Source organism: Peromyscus maniculatus, chromosome 13 (genome assembly GCF_049852395.1).
Source record: "Peromyscus maniculatus bairdii isolate BWxNUB_F1_BW_parent chromosome 13, HU_Pman_BW_mat_3.1, whole genome shotgun sequence".
In the NCBI taxonomy this organism is placed as follows: domain Eukaryota; kingdom Metazoa; phylum Chordata; class Mammalia; order Rodentia; family Cricetidae; genus Peromyscus; species Peromyscus maniculatus.
The window spans coordinates 55,710,544-55,727,352 of record NC_134864.1 but is presented as its reverse complement, the minus strand read 5'-3'; the positions used below and the strand labels follow the sequence as shown (position 1 = coordinate 55,727,352).

The window sequence follows — 16,809 nt, the reverse complement described above, 5'->3', positions numbered from 1 at the left end:
GGCCGGGCCGCCAGGGCGGGGACACGCCGCGGCCTAGCAGAGCCCACCCCCGGGATGGAGCGGACGGGCCCAACTCGCGCCCGTCGAGGGGCGGGCGGCCTCCCGCTCCCAGCCGCGCCGCGGGCGGAGGGGCCGGACGATGCGGCGTGGGGAGGGAGAGCTGGGCGAGCCCGGCCCGCACGGGTCAGGGCAGCCCGGGGCTTCCCGAGCGGACGTCGAGGCGCCCACCCCACCCCGCTCCGCCCCGCCGCGGCCGCCGGTGCCCCAAACCCTTCCGAGCCGCCACCCCGCGTCCCCGGCGGCGGGGCTGGGTGCGAACTGGCGCAGGGGAGAACTCTCGCGATAGCAGGCCGCCGGGGCGGGGGTGGCGCCTCTTCCTCTCCCCCCCCCCTCCCCTGCTCGCGTTAGTTCCGGTCGCAGAGGAGACAGCGCCGCAGTTGCCGCCAGCTCGGGGATTTCTGGCTCTTTTCTCTTCGCCTTAAATTCGGTGAGGCGAGCGCGGCGCAGGCCCGGGTGGAGGGAGGGTGGGGGGTCGGGGTCGGGGCTGCTCGCTGGCCCGGCGGCTGCGGCGGAGGGCGAAGGGTGGCGGCGCGGTTCGGCGGAGGGCTCCGGGGCCTGGATTCTACCGTAAGCCGGGGGGCCGCCGCTCTGGCTGGCGGGCCGGGCGGGCGGGCGAGCGAGGCCGCGGGGCGCCGGGCTGGCGGCGCGCCCTCCCTCCCTCCCTCCCCACCCCGCCCCTCCGTGTGCGCCCCCGGGCCGGCCTGGGTAACAAAGCCGCCGCGGCCTCTGTTGGGTGATGTACGCGTGTGTTGGGGCGGGGGTGGGGGGGGTTGGTTCGGCGGGCGGGGCGCAGCCGCCGCCACCACCGCCGCGGTCGCCGCCTCCGCCGCTGCTTTTCGCGGGAGGGCGGGCGGATGTACGGGGCGGCGGGGGCCCCGGCGCGCAGCGCCTCGGCGCCTGTGGTCCGCTCGGCGCGGCGGCCACCACCCCAGGCGACAGGGTCGGTGGAGGAAGGGCCCGCGGGCGCGGTGTGGGACCCGGCGAGGCCCCTCGGGGTGGGGTGGGGTGGGGTGGGGTGGGGGGTGCCCCTGCCCAGGCGGGAGGCACGGGGAAGGGTGTGGATGCGGAGACACGTGCCCAGCCGGGGAGGAGGAAGAGGAGGAGGAGGCAGCTTGCTCGGGCTGGAGCGAGTGCGGCCGGCTCCCCGTTTTTGCAGCTTTTGGAAGGGTGCAAGCTCCAAGGCGCGCCGCTCCGGAGTGAAGGGACGGTGCAGTGGAGGAGGGGATGGATGGATGGGTTCCCTTGGGCCGAGAGCTCGTGGCCCGTGAGAGTCCGCCGAGTTCTGGTGACTTAGAAGACGCGGGCGCTGCACAGGGAAGTGTAGACGAGGCTGAGCAAACAGGCTCGTGATAGGCGATGTGCCACCACCATACAGGGTGACGGTGTAGTGTCATATCAGGGTGTAGTTCCGGGACTTCGTTAAAGGGGTTCTTGTAGGAGGGGACCCGCACCGGCTGGCTCTGTTGCCGGTGAACTGAAAGTGTGTGCTCGGTTTGATTAGTTGTGATTTTTTTTTTTTGGCTTAAGGTTTGATACTGTGTTTTAGAAGTTAATGTTACTGGCGAAGATGCATTTTTAAGGCCCTATTTCTCTTCCCTAGGGTGTCTTTTATGAATAATCAAAAGCAGCAAAAACCAACGCTATCAGGCCAGCGTTTTAAAACCAGAAAAAGAGGTAAGTATTTGTTCATCTCCCTTAAGCTTTCAGACATTTTGCATCTATCTTGGTTTCTCTCACAGTCAGCTGCATGTTACTAACCCCTGGAGAGAAAATAACAGAAACGTGGGCTTCTAGCTGACTGCTATTTCAGATAGCTCGCTTAGTGTTTCTACTGTTTTCTCCGGTCTTTACTTTTTAGTATCAGTAGTCCTTTAGTGTGAACTCCAGTGGCGAAGATAAAAAGGTGTGGTTTTAGATTGGTAGGTTGTCCTGGAACTCACTTTGTAGACTAGGCTGGCCTTGAACTCACGGAGATCTTCCTGGCTGCTTCCTGAGTCCTGGGATTAAAGGTGTGCACCAGAGTTTGTTTGGAGGAAGAAGGCTAAAAGAAAGGGGGACACCCCTAAAATCGCTAATTTCAACAAGATTTTGTGGAGATCTGTGAAAGAGGGGCTCATTGATAGAGTATAACATGCTCTAGGTTTTAGAAAAGATGTGTGGGAGAAAAATCAGATTTTAACTTACAAAATTGTAAAATACGGTTCACATTGTAATTTTTTTTTTTTAAGGGTTTTAGATTATAGCTCAGGCTGGCCTCCAGTGACCTCCCAAGTGCTGGGATTAAAGGCATGAGCTCCTACTGGCAATCCAATCTGGGGATTGAAGATAGGATTCTCTTTAATCCCAGCACTCGGGAGATAGAGGCAGGCAGATCTCTGAGTTCAAGGCCAGCCTGGTCTACAGATGAGTTCCAGAACAGCCAGGGCTACCCAGACAAACCCTGTCTTGAAAAACCAAAACAGAAAAAAAGTTGAAGTGATATTCTTTGGACACACACATTAGCCAGGCATGGTGGCACACATCTTTAATTCTAGCAGTGGAGAGCCCAGAAAATGGAAGTCTATTTAGTGAGTTGTAGACCAGCTAGAGCTATGTAGTGAGATTGGTCTTAGGTTGTTTCTGGTTTTCTACCTTTCATAGGCAGTTTCACATGCAATAATTTTTTGTGTGTTCTCCATACTCTGTCCCCTTGTGATAAAACCAAAGTATCCCTTGTTCTAGTCTTTGTAGGTGTAGATTTAGCCAATAAATGTTCTTTAAAGCAATTTATCAATAGTGAAAAATTTGTATTCTTGGAGTTTGTAGATTCCTAGCATCATTTTGATATAATTGATAGTAACAAATAACTTTTATTGTTAGCATCTGGGAGTTGCCACTTCCTTAAATCCAGATAAAGATCATTCATGCCTGGTGTAGTGTGGCATATGCCTATAATGGAGTGCCCATAAGACTGAGGCAGAAGAGTTACCATCAGTTAACTGGACCAGCCTAGGATACAGAAGACCCTGTCTTTAAGCCCCCTCTCCTCCTCCCCATCCCTCAAAAAAAGTAACGGGGGGATCTCTTAGGGCCTCCTGGTTCAGGGTATAATCATCCGTGTTTGCCTGGACCTAAGGGAGTTTTGAAGGCAGGACTTTCAGGAAAATCCTGGAAAAAAATAATTTCTCTCTCTAGTAGTGTGTAAAAAAATTAGGTATTGTATGGCCTCAGCTGACAATTGTGAAAATTCAAATATCATCGAACATAAATTGGCAAAGCAAGACATCAAAGGGCTGGAGGTGCACATGAGTGGCAGGACACTTGCCTATCTGGGGGAGGCCTGGAGAGTGTGAGGGTTGGACAGTTCAGGAACAGCTGTGCTTTCTACTTTGTATTAGTTAATACTCACAGAAATGTAGATATTGGCTGGTCTGGGCCTGGAAGAGATGGTTCAGCAATTCAGAGCACTTGCTGTTCTTGCAGAGTATCTATTTGATTCCCAGCACCCACATAAGGCCGCTCAGATCTGCTTGCACCTCCAGTTTCAGGGGATACACTTCTGGCCTCCTCAGGCTCTGGGCACACATGCACAGGGTGTAGTGGAAATCAGGATTTCATTCTGGTGGGTTTTGTTTGTTTGGGGCCATGGTCTCTGCATAGCCCTGCCTGTCCCGGAATTCACTGTATACCAGGCTGGCCTCAAGCCCACATATCCTTCTGCCTCTGCAGTGCTGGGATTAAAGGTGTGTGTCACCATGCCCGGCCCAACGATCAAGTGTTTTGACTTCAGGGTGCATGCTCTGAACTATTAGCCAATATAGTCTTGTGGTTATGTAATTTTTCTGATTCTGTTTCCTCTCTGAAAAGATGGGAACAAAAAAGATGGACCTCATAAGGTTATTGCTGGGTTTAAAGCCAGATGAGTAGTTACATTGAAAAGAAAAGTCAGTGTTGTGCACATAAAAGAAAGAGGAAGGGGGACTGGAGAGTGGTTCAGTGGTTAAGAGCACTGACTGCTCTTCCAGAGGACCTGGGTTCAATTCCCAGCACCCACATGGCAGCTCACAACTGTCTGTAATTTCAGTTCCAGGAGACCCAACACCAATGCACATGAAATAAAAAAAAAAAAAATTAAAAAAAGAAAAAGAAAGAGGAAAGATCCACCAAAAACTTAAAAAGTAGTGTGGCCACACATATAGCCACAGAGCAGAGACTGTGTCTCAGAAAAACAAAAACAGCCAGGCAGTGGTGGCCCAGGCCTTTAATCCTAGTACTCTGAAGATAGAGCCAGGCAGATCTCTGAGTTCAAGGCCAGCCTGGTCTACATAATGGGTTCCACGACAGCCAGGGCTAGTAGAGAGCCTGTCTCCAGGACTGGAGATGCAGTTTGGTAGAGAGCCTGTCTCCAGGACTGGAGATGTAGTTTGGTAGAGCACCTGTCTGGCACGTACAAAGCCTGTAGCAGAGCTTTAGCTGCGGATGCTGAAGGATCATAAACTGAAAGTCCCGGTGAGTTTTCAGCCGCCCTGACAAGTGAGACTTGCTCAGAGCTAAGAAGGGACTGCAGAGATAACCGAGTAGGACGGCTGCCCACAAGCATGGAGACCTGCATTCGATCCCTGTGCCCACGTGAAAGCCGTGCATAGTAGCTCATGTCTGTGAGTCAGCATGGGTGAGGCAGAGGCAGGAGGACCCCTGAAACCTGCTGGCCAGCCAGTCTAGGAAAATCAGTGAGCTCTAGGTCCAGTGAGAGACTATCTTGATAAGATGGATACAAGTTAGGGGGCTGGAGAGATGGCTCAGAGGTTAAGAGCACTGACTGCTCTTCCAGAGGTCCTGAGTTCAGTTCCCAGCAACCACATGGTGGCTCACAGCCATCTGTAATGAGATCTGGTGCCCTCTTCTGGCCTGCAGTCATACATGCTGTATACATAATAAATAAATAAATATGAAAAAAAGAGATGGATACAAGTTAGAAAGATACTCTGTATCAACCTTATCAAACTGGGGCTAGATTGTAGCTCAGTAGCTCTGGCAGAGCATGGGAGACTGGATTCTGTACCCAGTTCTGTAGCAATTGGAAATGCGAGGTTAGGCAGATAACCAACCTATAACTCTGTCTAGGGGAAGGGGAACTTGAGTGCCGATTTTCAGAGGAGTAAAGTATACAGGCTATAGAAAGGTTAGCGTTAAGGGGGTTTGTTTTTATTTGCTTTAGAGACAGGATCTCACTAGGTAGACCAGGCTGGCCTGGAACTCGATCCACCTGCCTCTGCCTTTCCAGTGCTGGGATGAAAGGCGTGTGTCACCGTGGCTGGCATAGGTTAGTGTTCATCAGAGCAGTCTGGCGACAGTGGAAGCAGGAAGCCCTATGCATCCAGCTTGCGGAAGTGCAGCAGGCCCGTGGTGTTGACCAGATAGGGCATCCTGCAGGGGGGGGCGGCGGCACGACACAACACACATCTTTCTCCTGTCAAGCTTACTTGTTCCAAGTCTTGGGTACTTACCTTTTTCCGGCTGTTGAATTAAATGAAGCTCAGTAATTTGGTTAACTTAGCTTCATAAGGTGCTGGTGTTCCATCTGTGATAACTTTTTGTTTTTTCCCCCCAGATGAAAAAGAGAGGTTTGACCCTACTCAGTTTCAAGACTGTATTATTCAAGGCTTAACTGAAACCGGTACTGATTTGGAAGCAGTAGCTAAGTTTCTTGATGCTTCTGGAGCAAAGCTTGACTACCGGCGCTATGCAGAGACACTCTTTGACATCCTGGTGGCTGGCGGAATGCTGGGTAAGCGCTTGGGCTTGGTGGGTGTCATTTAGGAAAGTGAAATATACATAGATAATGGGAAAGCCAGAATGTGAGCTTTTGACAAACCCAATGAGAGGGATGTGTTTGGGTTATATTGTGTTGTTTTGTTTCTACCCCCTGTAGGCTGGGGTTTGGGGATTTTGAGATGGGGCTGTTACTTATTTTTATTTTATGTGCATTGGTGTTTTGCCTGCATGTGTTTCCGTGTGAGGGTGTCAGATCCCCTGAAACAGAGTTACAGACAATTGTGAGCTGCCTTGTGGGTGCTGGGGATTGAGCCCAGTGTGATTAACCACTGAGCAATCTCCAGCCCCCTACCTTCTATTTTTTAAGTATTTACTAAAGGAATTTTCTTTGTGTGTCTCTAGAGGAGGAGTTTTTTGAGATGGTTCTCCTATGTATCCATGGCTGGCATGGAGGTCACTGTAGATCTGGCTAGCCTTGAGTTTACTTGATTTTTCCTCTTTTTTTTCCCCCCTTTGTTTTGGGAGCATGATCTCATTTATGTAGCCCTGAATGGCCTTGACTTGATATGTTGCTGATGATTCTTGTGTCTTCTAAGAACTAGGACTAGAGGCTTGGCCACCACAACAGGCAAGCAACTTTGAAGGATAGTAAAGAGAATAATAGTATAATGAACATCTGATCTGTTACCCAACTTCAGTGCTTTTTAACACAGTCTTACTTTGTCTGTACCCTCCCGATTTCACACACCACCGACCTTTTTTAAGATAAGGTTTCCCATGGATGTATGTAGCCTAGGCTAGCCTTGAATGGGGAATTTCTCCAGTCTTAGCTTGCCTTCTTTGTTTGTTAGAATATGAAAAGGGGGTTTTGAGCCAGCTATGGTGGCATATTTGTAATCCAGGTATTCCGGAGGATCATGAGTTCCAGGCCAGCCTGGGCTAAGTGGCAGGATCCTTCCATAAAGGTACAGTGCAACCTTCTTGGAAGTTTAAAGAGTTACTTTCTGTGTAGAAAGTTAAATAGAATCAACACCAGATCTGAACACTTCCACTTGAGCTGTTGGGCACTATTAAATGGTTGATTTCCTGAGCTTATTTTACTAAACATTTTTACTTTTCTTTTGTATGTGCAGGAGTCTGTGTTGGCAAGTGTAGTGAATATTAGGTTCCTGCAGGCTTGGCAGCAAGCACCTTGAGTCTTGGTCTCTGAGTCTCTTTGGGGGTACTTGCTTGCTTGATTGCTGTCCTCATTTTAGCCGGGTGGTGGTGGCGCACGCCTTTAATCCCAGCACTCGGGAGGGAGGCAGAGGCAGGTGGATCTCTGTGAGTTCAAGACCAGCCTGGTCTACAAAGTGAGTTCCAGGAAAGGCGCAAAGCTACCCTGAGAAACCCTGTCTCAAAACCAGAAAACAACAACAACAAAAAGGGGGGGGGGGGAGAAATGATTCATTTTACTTGTACACACTGAGCCATCTGACCATTTGGATTTTAATTCATCTTAAGAGTGTTACTTAGGTGAGACAGTTGATTGACTTAATCTGTTTGGGAGGCATCTAGGCAGTGGTACCAGGTCCTGTGCTCATTGCTTGAGTTGGCTGTTTGAAACCTGGGACTTATGCAGGGACGCTTGGCTCAATCTGGGAGGAGGGGACTGGACCTGCCTGGACTGAGTCTATCAGGTTGATCTCAGTACTCGGGGGAGGCTTTGCCCTGGAGGAGGTGGGAATGGGGGTTGGGCTGGGAGGAAGGGGGAGAACAAGAGAATCTGTGGCTGTTATGTAGAACTGAATGGTATTGTAAAATAAAATAAAATAAAAGGGAAAAAATAAATTTTTTTTTAAAAAAAAGAGTGTTAACTGCCAGGCGGTGGTGGTGCATGCCTTTATTAATCCCAGCACTCGGGAGGCAGAGCCAGGCAGATCTCTGTGAGTTCGAGGCCAGCCTGGTCTACAGAGTGAGATCCAGGAAAAGCACAAAGCTACACAAGAGAAACCCTGTCTGGGGGGAAAAAAAGTTACTATTTTATTTTACATTGGAAATCCTTAGTATGTAAGGCTGAAATGATCATCCATTTATGATGGCCACTGCAAATTGACTGTTAACTGTTTGTTAGCCCCAGGTGGTACACTGGCAGATGACATGATGCGCACAGATGTCTGTGTGTTTGCAGCACAAGAAGACCTAGAGACCATGCAAGCATTTGCTCAGGTAAGTGAAACTGTCCATCGTAGCTACCATTCAGTTCATCTGGGGAGTGTCCAAGGGATGTCCTGCTTTTTTACAGGTTGCAGGTAGAAAGTTCAGGTTGGTTTTAAGTGTTAAGGTCTTAATAAAATAAATATGGCATATTAGAAACTTCAGAAGAATAAAATAGAAAATAAATTTGCTGTGGTTTGGGGTTTGTTTTTGGTGTTTTTTTGTTTTTTTTTTTTTTTTTTTTTTTTTTTTTTTTTTTTTTTTTTTTTTTTTTTTGAGACAAAGTCTTAGTATGTAGCCTTTGTTGGCCTCAAACTCAGAGAGATTGCCTTCTTCAGCAAGCCCAGCCTTTACTTTTTTCTCTGTTTGGGGGGAGGGGGTTATTATGGATGTGTGCCCCTGAGTGCAGGTGTCCTCGGAGACCAGAGGCATCAGATCTTCTGACTGCATAGTAACAGGTAGTTGTGAGCTTGTCCATTCTTAGTGCTGGGACCCAAACTCCTGTGAGAGCAGTGGGCACTCTTGACCACCGAGTTAACTCTATCCCTCTTAAGAAAGGCAGTAAGCAGCTGGACAGTGGTGGCGCACGCCTTTAATCCCAATACTCTGGAGGCAGAGGCAGGCAGATCTCTGAGTTTGAAGCCAGCTTAGTCTACAGAGCGAGTTCCAGGACAGCCAGGGCTACACAGAGAAACCCTGTCTCAAACAAACAGAAGACAAGAAAGGCAGGAAGCCAGCTTGGATAGCTCATTCCTATAATTCCAGCACTTGAGAGATTGAGGCAGGAGGATGGGGAGAGACCAAAATCACCCTCGGGTAAGTGTGTTCACTGCCAGCCTACACTACATGAACACCTGTTGAGTCCCCCATCCCACCTCCACACTAGGAAGGTACTAAGCTGGATGTGGTAATTCGTGCCTAGAACCCCACACTCAGGCGTTTGAGGCTAGAAAATCTCAGATTTGGGCAGACTTGGCCTACTTATAGGGAGACTGAACAAAAAAAGCTAAGACGAACAGAAGTCAGGTTTTTTTATTGTGATTGCCTGCCATATTGAGCCATTCTGTAGACATTCTTTTCATTTTGAAGAGAAAAAAAATGGGTTTACCCAGGCTGGACTGGAACTCACTTTGTAGCCCAGCCTAGGTTTGAACTTAAGTAACCCTCCTCGTGCCTCAGCATTCCCAGTGCCGAAAGCTGTGTTACCATATTCAACTTCATAGTTAAATATTGACTACTTGTAAGCAAAGAATTTAAAGTATCTAACCTGGAATTTGGTGTCTGTGTCTGGGGAAAATAGAGCTTATGTTGTGATTTTACTGTTAGTTGAGCAATAATTATTTAGTCTTTATTTAACATAAAGTGGTAAAGTTATTGAGACGTGGCCATATTTTCAGTATGTGGTGAGATTAACCAGTGGTTCTAGAAATGACTTTGATCTTCTTCTAGGTTTTTAACAAGTTAATAAGGCGCTACAAATATCTGGAGAAAGGTTTTGAAGATGAAGTTAAAAAGGTATGAGGAAGAATTGGGTAGAGCATGTACTTGGCACCAGAATAGAAAGGGAAATGTTAATCCAACTCAGTCACATAGTGGATGTCATTTAGATGTTTAAGTAGGCTGTTATTGAAATATAGTTTGCAGATTATATCAGTTAGTTTACTGAAATATTTGAAACTTAGTTATTTCAAATAGTCACTTAGTGTTATGTTGAAACAAATGACAGTTAAAAACTAGGGATTGTTTAGAAAGTAAAGGGTAAAGGATCAGAGCAGAAGATGCTGAGATTACTTGTATTTTAATCCTAATGTCAAATATTTCATAAATAGATGCAGCAGCAAAAAGTCTGTTCTAGGCCGGGCGGTGGTGGCGCACGCCTTTAATCCCAGCACTTGGTATGCAGAGCCAGGCGGATCTCTGTGAGTTCGAGGCCAGCCTGGGCTACCAAGTGAGCTCCAGGAAAGGCGCAAAGCTGCACAGAGAAACCCTGTCTTGAAAAACCAAAACAAAAACAAAAAGTCTGTTCTAACTCTTCAGTATTAACTAAAAACAGCAACAAAGAAAACCCATGTTTTATTTTCACATTTACTATGTAATGAAACCAAGACCAAACATTTAGTAATTTGTCCAAGACCTGTGGGTTAATGAGTTTTATAAACAAACGTGAATGGTTGGGCCTCAGAGCTGAGTGTAGTTTGTTTTACTGCTTTTAACATAATGCAAGTGCTCTTTTGAACCCTGACTTTTTACTTTTACAGTTATTGCTCTTCCTAAAGGGGTTTTCAGAGTCGGAGAGGAACAAGCTCGCCATGTTGACCGGGGTTCTTCTGGCTAATGGAACACTTAACGCGTCCATTCTTAACAGCCTTTACAACGAGAACTTGGTGAAAGAAGGTAAGTGGCTTTTGAACAGCCATGAAAGCATGCTTTGCTGTTTGTGTACGCACCCGGGGCCTGGGCATGATGCATGCTGGGAGGTGGGGAGGGAGTCAGGGCGTTCCTTTGGTGATACCTACTTTAGAGGGTACGACGGAGTCTCTCAGGGCCTGGAACTCACTGAGTAGATTGGGCTGGCTGGCCAGTGGGCCCGAGGGAGTCATTCATGTTTCCATGTCCCTAGTCCTGGGGTGCAGGGACACTGGCATGCTCGGCTTCTTTGCTCCTCCTCCAGCGTTAGTTCTGGAGCTCAGGCCCCTTCCCTCATGTGTGCGTTGCATGTGTTTCACCAGCTTAAGTGTCTCCCAGGCACCTAGGACCCTTTTAAGATTTATTTTTTTCTGTGTGTGAGTTTATGTACACTGCATGCACGCAGGCATCCTGGATGGCTAGAAGAGAACGTTGGTTTTCCAGGAACTAAAATTACAGGTAGCTGTAAAACTATGTAGGTGCTGGGATCCGAACTCAACTCCTCTAGAAGAAGAGCAAGTGCTCTTAATCATTGAACCAACCAACCATCTGTCCAGCCCCTTTAAAAGAAAAAAACAAATTTTTTTTTGGACATTCCAGTTTTGGACACTTGATTCATACCTTTAGCATCCAAGTTTAGGGTATGTCTTTAGAGTACAGCACATATCCAGGTTGAAGGGCAGACGATTGTATGTATGAAAATGAGAAGTCCCTTGGGAACTCCGAGTCAGTTGAGGAACCCAGGAGTTAAGGCAAATGCTCTCCCAACTGAGCCTTAGCCCTTACAATCATTTTCTTAAATGCCTACCTTATTTTCTCCATACCCACAAGTTGCTGGGAATGTGGGGTCCCTTTTGTTCTCAGAAAAGCACTGGTTGGCATCTAAGTTCTCAACTTTGACTGGACCAGTAACTTAAAATTATCAAATGACAGAATGTGGGGCTTGTAGTGAAATGGTCACATTGGCACAGGGAAGTGAGGGGTGGGCTGGACTTGGAGAAACTGAGGCAGGAACTTGTGTTAGATCTGCTTCTTTCTTTCCCAGGGGTTTCAGCAGCATTTGCTGTAAAGCTCTTTAAATCGTGGATAAATGAGAAAGACATCAATGCAGTTGCTGCAAGTCTCCGGAAAGTCAGCATGGACAACAGACTGATGGTTTGTACCTTTCCTCCTGCCCCGCCAACCTGCTCAGTGGTGTGAGATAAAAATGAGTTGTTTTTCATCTGAAAACTTTTCGTTTGGTGTAAGACCTCCTAACCGCTTGTTCTTTCAGGAGCTGTTCCCTGCCAATAAGCAAAGCGTCGAGCACTTCACCAAGTATTTCACTGAGGCAGGCTTGAAGGAGCTTTCGGAGTACGTCCGCAACCAGCAGACCATCGGGGCTCGGAAGGAGCTCCAGAAAGAGCTTCAGGAGCAGATGTCCCGTGGGGATCCCTTCAAGGACGTAAGCTGCTCTGTGCAAACCATTCTGTTCTTAATGTATGCGTCTGTTTCACCTGTGTCATGGCTGTGTCCCTCAGTGTGAGTGCCCGATGCTCAAGTGGGTCAGGAGAGGAGGTTTTGTTCTCCTTGGACTGGAGTCATGGGTCCAGGAGAGCATCCATGCTCTCCCCTGCTAGCTGTCCCCCAGCCCTTTTTAAGCCATCTGTTTATGGCTACATTTTCACATTTTAGTTTTACTCATGGCCCAGAAATGGTAACTTGGAAGATTTGGTGGTGTGTAGGCCAGGGGCAGACATTTTTCATTTGGAGCCAGTTTGGTTGTGGTAGTGATGGTTGTTCCATTTATATAGAGGGTGGGCATTTGTACACTGATCTCCCACCGTGTGGTCTGGGGAATCAATCTTGGGTTGTCAGGCTTGGTTGCAGGCGCCTCATCTGTTTGCTGAGCCGTCTCTCCTGCCGCGCCGGTCTGTATGTAAAACAGGTTCCCTCTCCAGGTCCTGTCCGCGGCAGTGGCTTCTGTTTGTGTGCGGTACAGGTGGGACTGGGGCCAGTTCCATAGAAAGGCTGTTTGTTTGTTGTTTGTTTGAGGCATGGGCTCACAGTATAGCTCTGGCTGGCCTGGGACTTCTTTGTAGACCACATTGGTCTCAAACTCAGAGAGCCACCTGCTTGGAGGTTAAAGGCATCACCACACCTGGCTGGAAAGACTTTTAATTTTTTATTTTATTTATTTTTACTTTATATGCATTGGTGTTTTGCCATGGGTGTCGGGTCCCCTGGAACTGGAATTACAGACAGTTGTGAGCTACCATGTGGGTGCTGGGAATGGAACCGAGGTCCTCTGGAAGAGTAGTCAGTGCTCTTAACCTCTGAGCCATCTCTCCAGCCCCTGAAAAGTTTTTTTATATTTTTATAAAATGTCTAAATTTGATTTATGAAGTTTGTTTATATTAAAAATGGCCTCTACTAAATTTGGAATTTTTGCAGATAATTTTGTATGTCAAGGAAGAGATGAAAAAAAATAACATCCCCGAACCAGTGGTCATTGGGATAGTCTGGTCAAGTGTGATGAGCACCGTGGAGTGGAACAAAAAGGAGGAGCTTGTAGCAGAACAAGCCATCAAGCACTTGAAGGTAGGGCTGTCCCTGGGGAAGGCGAACTGTCACACGTTAGTGGGGTGTGGACTCGCAGTGGGTGTTTTTCTAAGGCAGTGGTTCTGAACATGTGGTCATGACCTTTGGGGAGTGGGTCAAATGACCCTCTCACAGGGGTTGCCTAAGACGATCAGGAAACACATATTTATATTACGATTCAGAACAGTAGCAAAATTAGATTTATAAAGTAGTAAATAAGTTTATGGCTGGGGATCACACACCATGAGGAACTGTATTGAAGGGTCTCAGCATTAGGAAGGTTGAGAACCACTGCTCTAAAGGATTTACCACATTTGTGGTGCTGGGGACCATCTACCAGGAAGTAGACATTAGTGTTGATAATGCTTTTAAGGCTGACTTGGCTCATAAATTAAAAATAATAAAATGCTTAAAAATAATTGAAGCCTGTGATTTGGTACTGCTGAAGGAATTGGAAAATGGGAAAGTTTTTTTTTCTTACCCAATGAACTATACTTACCTGAATAGAGCTTAGTATATTTTTCTGCTTTCCTATTTTTTATTCCTGACTTCCAGTGAACTGACTAGAATTCACTGAGGTACGGTGAGCTCTGTATTGTGGGAATTCTGTAGTGATGGCCATTGTAATGAGTAAGCCATGTTTTCTTTGAAAAGCAATACAGCCCTCTGCTCGCTGCCTTCACCACTCAAGGTCAGTCTGAGCTGACCCTGTTACTGAAGATTCAGGAGTACTGCTATGACAACATTCACTTCATGAAAGCCTTCCAGAAAATTGTGGTGCTTTTTTATAAAGGTAACTCTTCAGTCTTGTGGAAGTTGTATTACATCCTTAAGTACTGGAAATAAGGAGTGTCTGGACATGAGCTCCCCGTAGTCACAAAGTGAAATCATGTCTGCTTAAATGGAGGGTTGTCTGTCATTCTGTTTGTGTTTGAGACAGGCTGTCACTGTTGTGTTGACTGGCCTGGAACTTAGAGAAAGATCCACCTGCCTCTGCCTCTTCCTCCCAAGTGTAGTATTGGGGTCCCCACATCCAGCAGAATTGAGTGTTTTACTTGGTACATTGCTATTATCTGTGAGGCTAGTTTACAGGTTAAATAAATCCACAAGTGAGAATCTCTTTGCCTACCCACACCCTTATCCCCACAGAAAAACACCTCAAGTGCCAAGTAGGCATTTGTACCTTATGTGGTTTCTAATATAAATGACATTATTTGTAGCTGAAGTCCTGAGTGAAGAGCCCATTCTGAAGTGGTATAAAGATGCACACGTTGCAAAGGGGAAAAGTGTCTTCCTTGAGCAGATGAAGAAGTTTGTAGAATGGCTCAAAAATGCTGAAGAGGGTAAGTATCCTCTGTGTAGATTGGAAATTGGGTTGTAGCATTGGTTTGTGTTGTCTTTTTAGAAAAGACTTCATAGTGTAGCCCTGAATGGCTTTGAACTTAGCTGTTCCCTTGCCTCCCCCTCCCAGGCGCTAGGATTATAGGTATATAGGTGTGTGTGTGTGTGTGTGTATTTCACCTACCACAAGTTGGTTTGAGATATGACACTGATAAACCTTCACACAAGTTTCTTTGATCCTGCTGACACACTATTTGGGGAGATTTTCTGTTCTTTATTTTACCATGGTTATCTCTTTTTCAGACGAGTAGAAACAAAAGTAGAAACTAAACTTTAATCTTGTAATCATTTTTAAAGTGTTATTGTATTTTTATTTAGTGTATGTGTATGAGTGTGATCGCCACATGTGGGAACAACTTTCCTTTTAACAAGGATCAAACCGGGGTTAGATCTTACCTGGGCTTACTGTGGTCTTGCCGGCCCAATTATGGGATCTTCGTACACTAAACAACAGGGAAATTGTTGAAATTTTTGAGATTTGTAAATGTGTACTTGTTCTCAATTGATATTAGTCAAATTCTTTTTTTTTTGGTTTTTTTTTTGGTTTTTTCGAGACAGGGTTTCTCTGTGTAGCTTTGCGCCTTTCCTGGAGCTCACTTGGTAGCCCAGGCTGGCCTCGAACTCACAGAGATCCGCCTGACTCTGCCTCCCGAGTGCTGGGATTAAAGGCGTGCGCCACCAACGCCCGGCTAGTCAAATTCTTACATGATTATAAAGTTTCAAATAATGGCTTCCTGAAATGGTGTTTGACTAGTTTTCAAACTCTTTTCTAGAATCTGAGTCTGAAGCTGAAGAAGGTGACTGAATTTTGAAACAACATCCTCAGTAAAGCAAACAGGAGTTGTAGATAAAATGTCATGTCTCATGTGTCCTGGTTCTTACATCTCCCTACCTCCCTATATCAAGCATGATATAAGGGCTTTCATGGCAGTTTTTATTTTCACTTTTTATGGTTCCTGGAAACGGTGGGTTGGTTTCAGAAGCCATGTGTCAGGAGCTGCAGGGGCTGTAGAACTGAATCTGGTGTGGCATTGTCTGTCAGTTACCTTCTACCTCCTGTATTTTCTACTGTAATAATGTGATGCAAGGCCTTCGCAGTGAGCACTTCACTTGATCCAACCTGGGTTTTCTATATAACAGTTTTCAAGATAGGATTTGGTTAAAAATAATTTGTTACAAAAAATTCTGTTTGCAAATTAAACTGTAAAAGTATCCAAAGTCTCAAAAGGCAATGATTTGTGTGATAATTTAGTATGTCCAGAGCCCTGTCCCATCAGCGAAAATCCTGTAGACAGTTGAATCCATAACATTAATCCTGAGTGTTTGGACCATTGGTTATATGTTAGCATTTTACTGTATTTTCAACCCCAGATGTTGTTTGTTCTCTGGTTTCATCCTTAGTAAATCCATGGAGAGCAAACTTGAGTTTGAGAGCTCATACATGGCAGAGGTAGGAAGAGAGCTGAGGTTTTCCCTGGAAAATTGTATGTCCATCTGTATTTGGATAACTTAGATTCTCTGCATAAACATTCTACTCAGGACACAGCTAGACTGTGAGGAAGGGACTCCCAAAGAATTGGGAGTTGAGGAAACAGCTTGTCACTAACCCCTGAGATGGTTGAGAGTATTCGGGGTGAGCATGTCCTCCCAGGATCTATCAGGACTCCATTTCCTGTTAGGAAGGTGAAGGCAGTCATAGCCGCCTCCTGCTGGGCCTGGCTTCATTTTTCTATGTTCCAACACCAAGTCACATACCCTAGTTGCCATTTTTTTTAATTGCCATGAGCCAAAATATATCTTTAAATGATTAATCCATTGATTTTAATTTGATGGCTGCCTTTTTCGTTGCTTTTCTTTTTGCTATCCATTTGTAGTTGGTAGGGGGAAATGTAGCCATCTTTTTGGGGAAGGCTAAAAGTGAGTTTTTTAATTGATAAAAGAAAATAGAATAATGCCACCAGAGACTGAGTGGAAATTGCCCATTTTTGAAGGTGCCATTCTTAGAAGCCAATAATTTGGTATTTAAAGCTTGTCTTGAGAGAACAACATGTAATATAATTTGAAATAAAGGTATAGTAACCTTGAGAGCATTATAGCAAAAAATGGATGGGTGGGGTGACTTTGTAAAATGAATGACTTTGATAAAGTTTTATGCACAGGCAAATGTATTCATTAGATTCTGTGTAGTGATCTGCTTTTTCTTTGTAATTTGTAGTCCTAAAAAAAATTTTTTTTAAATAAAGTCCATCCTTACATTTAGGTTTTATAGATCAGTCTTTTTTTTACCCCCCAACAAATCCCATTGATCCCCAATGATGTGCTGTGTGTTGTGCTTTCAGATGTTTACTGTATAAGCATTAACAGTTCGTCCTTTCAACTTGTAGACTAAACACCTCACAGATTCCAATGTAG

At 46.1% G+C, this 16,809-nt stretch overlaps 1 protein-coding gene across 2 annotated transcripts; it reads left to right on the top strand.

Annotated features, from left to right (window-relative positions):
• Positions 1-349: 349 nt before the first annotated feature.
• Positions 350-16,656, top strand: Bzw1 (basic leucine zipper and W2 domains 1). Of its 2 annotated transcripts, none has more exons than XM_076550485.1 (12): positions 350-487; positions 1,661-1,734; positions 5,651-5,827; positions 7,928-8,022; positions 9,460-9,525; positions 10,269-10,404; positions 11,462-11,571; positions 11,690-11,860; positions 12,850-12,996; positions 13,651-13,789; positions 14,217-14,339; positions 15,171-16,656. In XM_076550485.1, exons 2-12 carry the CDS (start codon positions 1,671-1,673, stop codon positions 15,200-15,202), a joined length of 1,260 nt encoding a protein of 419 aa, XP_076406600.1. In that variant the 5' UTR covers positions 350-487; positions 1,661-1,670; the 3' UTR covers positions 15,203-16,656. The 2 variants fall into 2 exon arrangements, with proteins under 2 accessions (XP_076406600.1, XP_042116269.2); XM_042260335.2 differs by lacking the exon at positions 350-487 and adding an exon at positions 865-1,000.
• Positions 16,657-16,809: the final 153 nt, after the last annotated feature.

Bases quoted from the DNA above. Each gene is read 5' to 3' on its own strand.
- Bzw1 (XM_042260335.2), top strand. From the start codon at position 915: ATGTACGGGGCGGCGGGGGCCCCGGCGCGCAGCGCCTCGGCGCCTGTG. The intron at 1,735-5,650 runs GTAAGTATTTGT...TTTTCCCCCCAG, and splicing joins TTTTAAAACCAGAAAAAGAG to ATGAAAAAGAGAGGTTTGAC. The intron at 14,340-15,170 runs GTAAGTATCCTC...ACTCTTTTCTAG, and splicing joins GCTCAAAAATGCTGAAGAGG to AATCTGAGTCTGAAGCTGAA.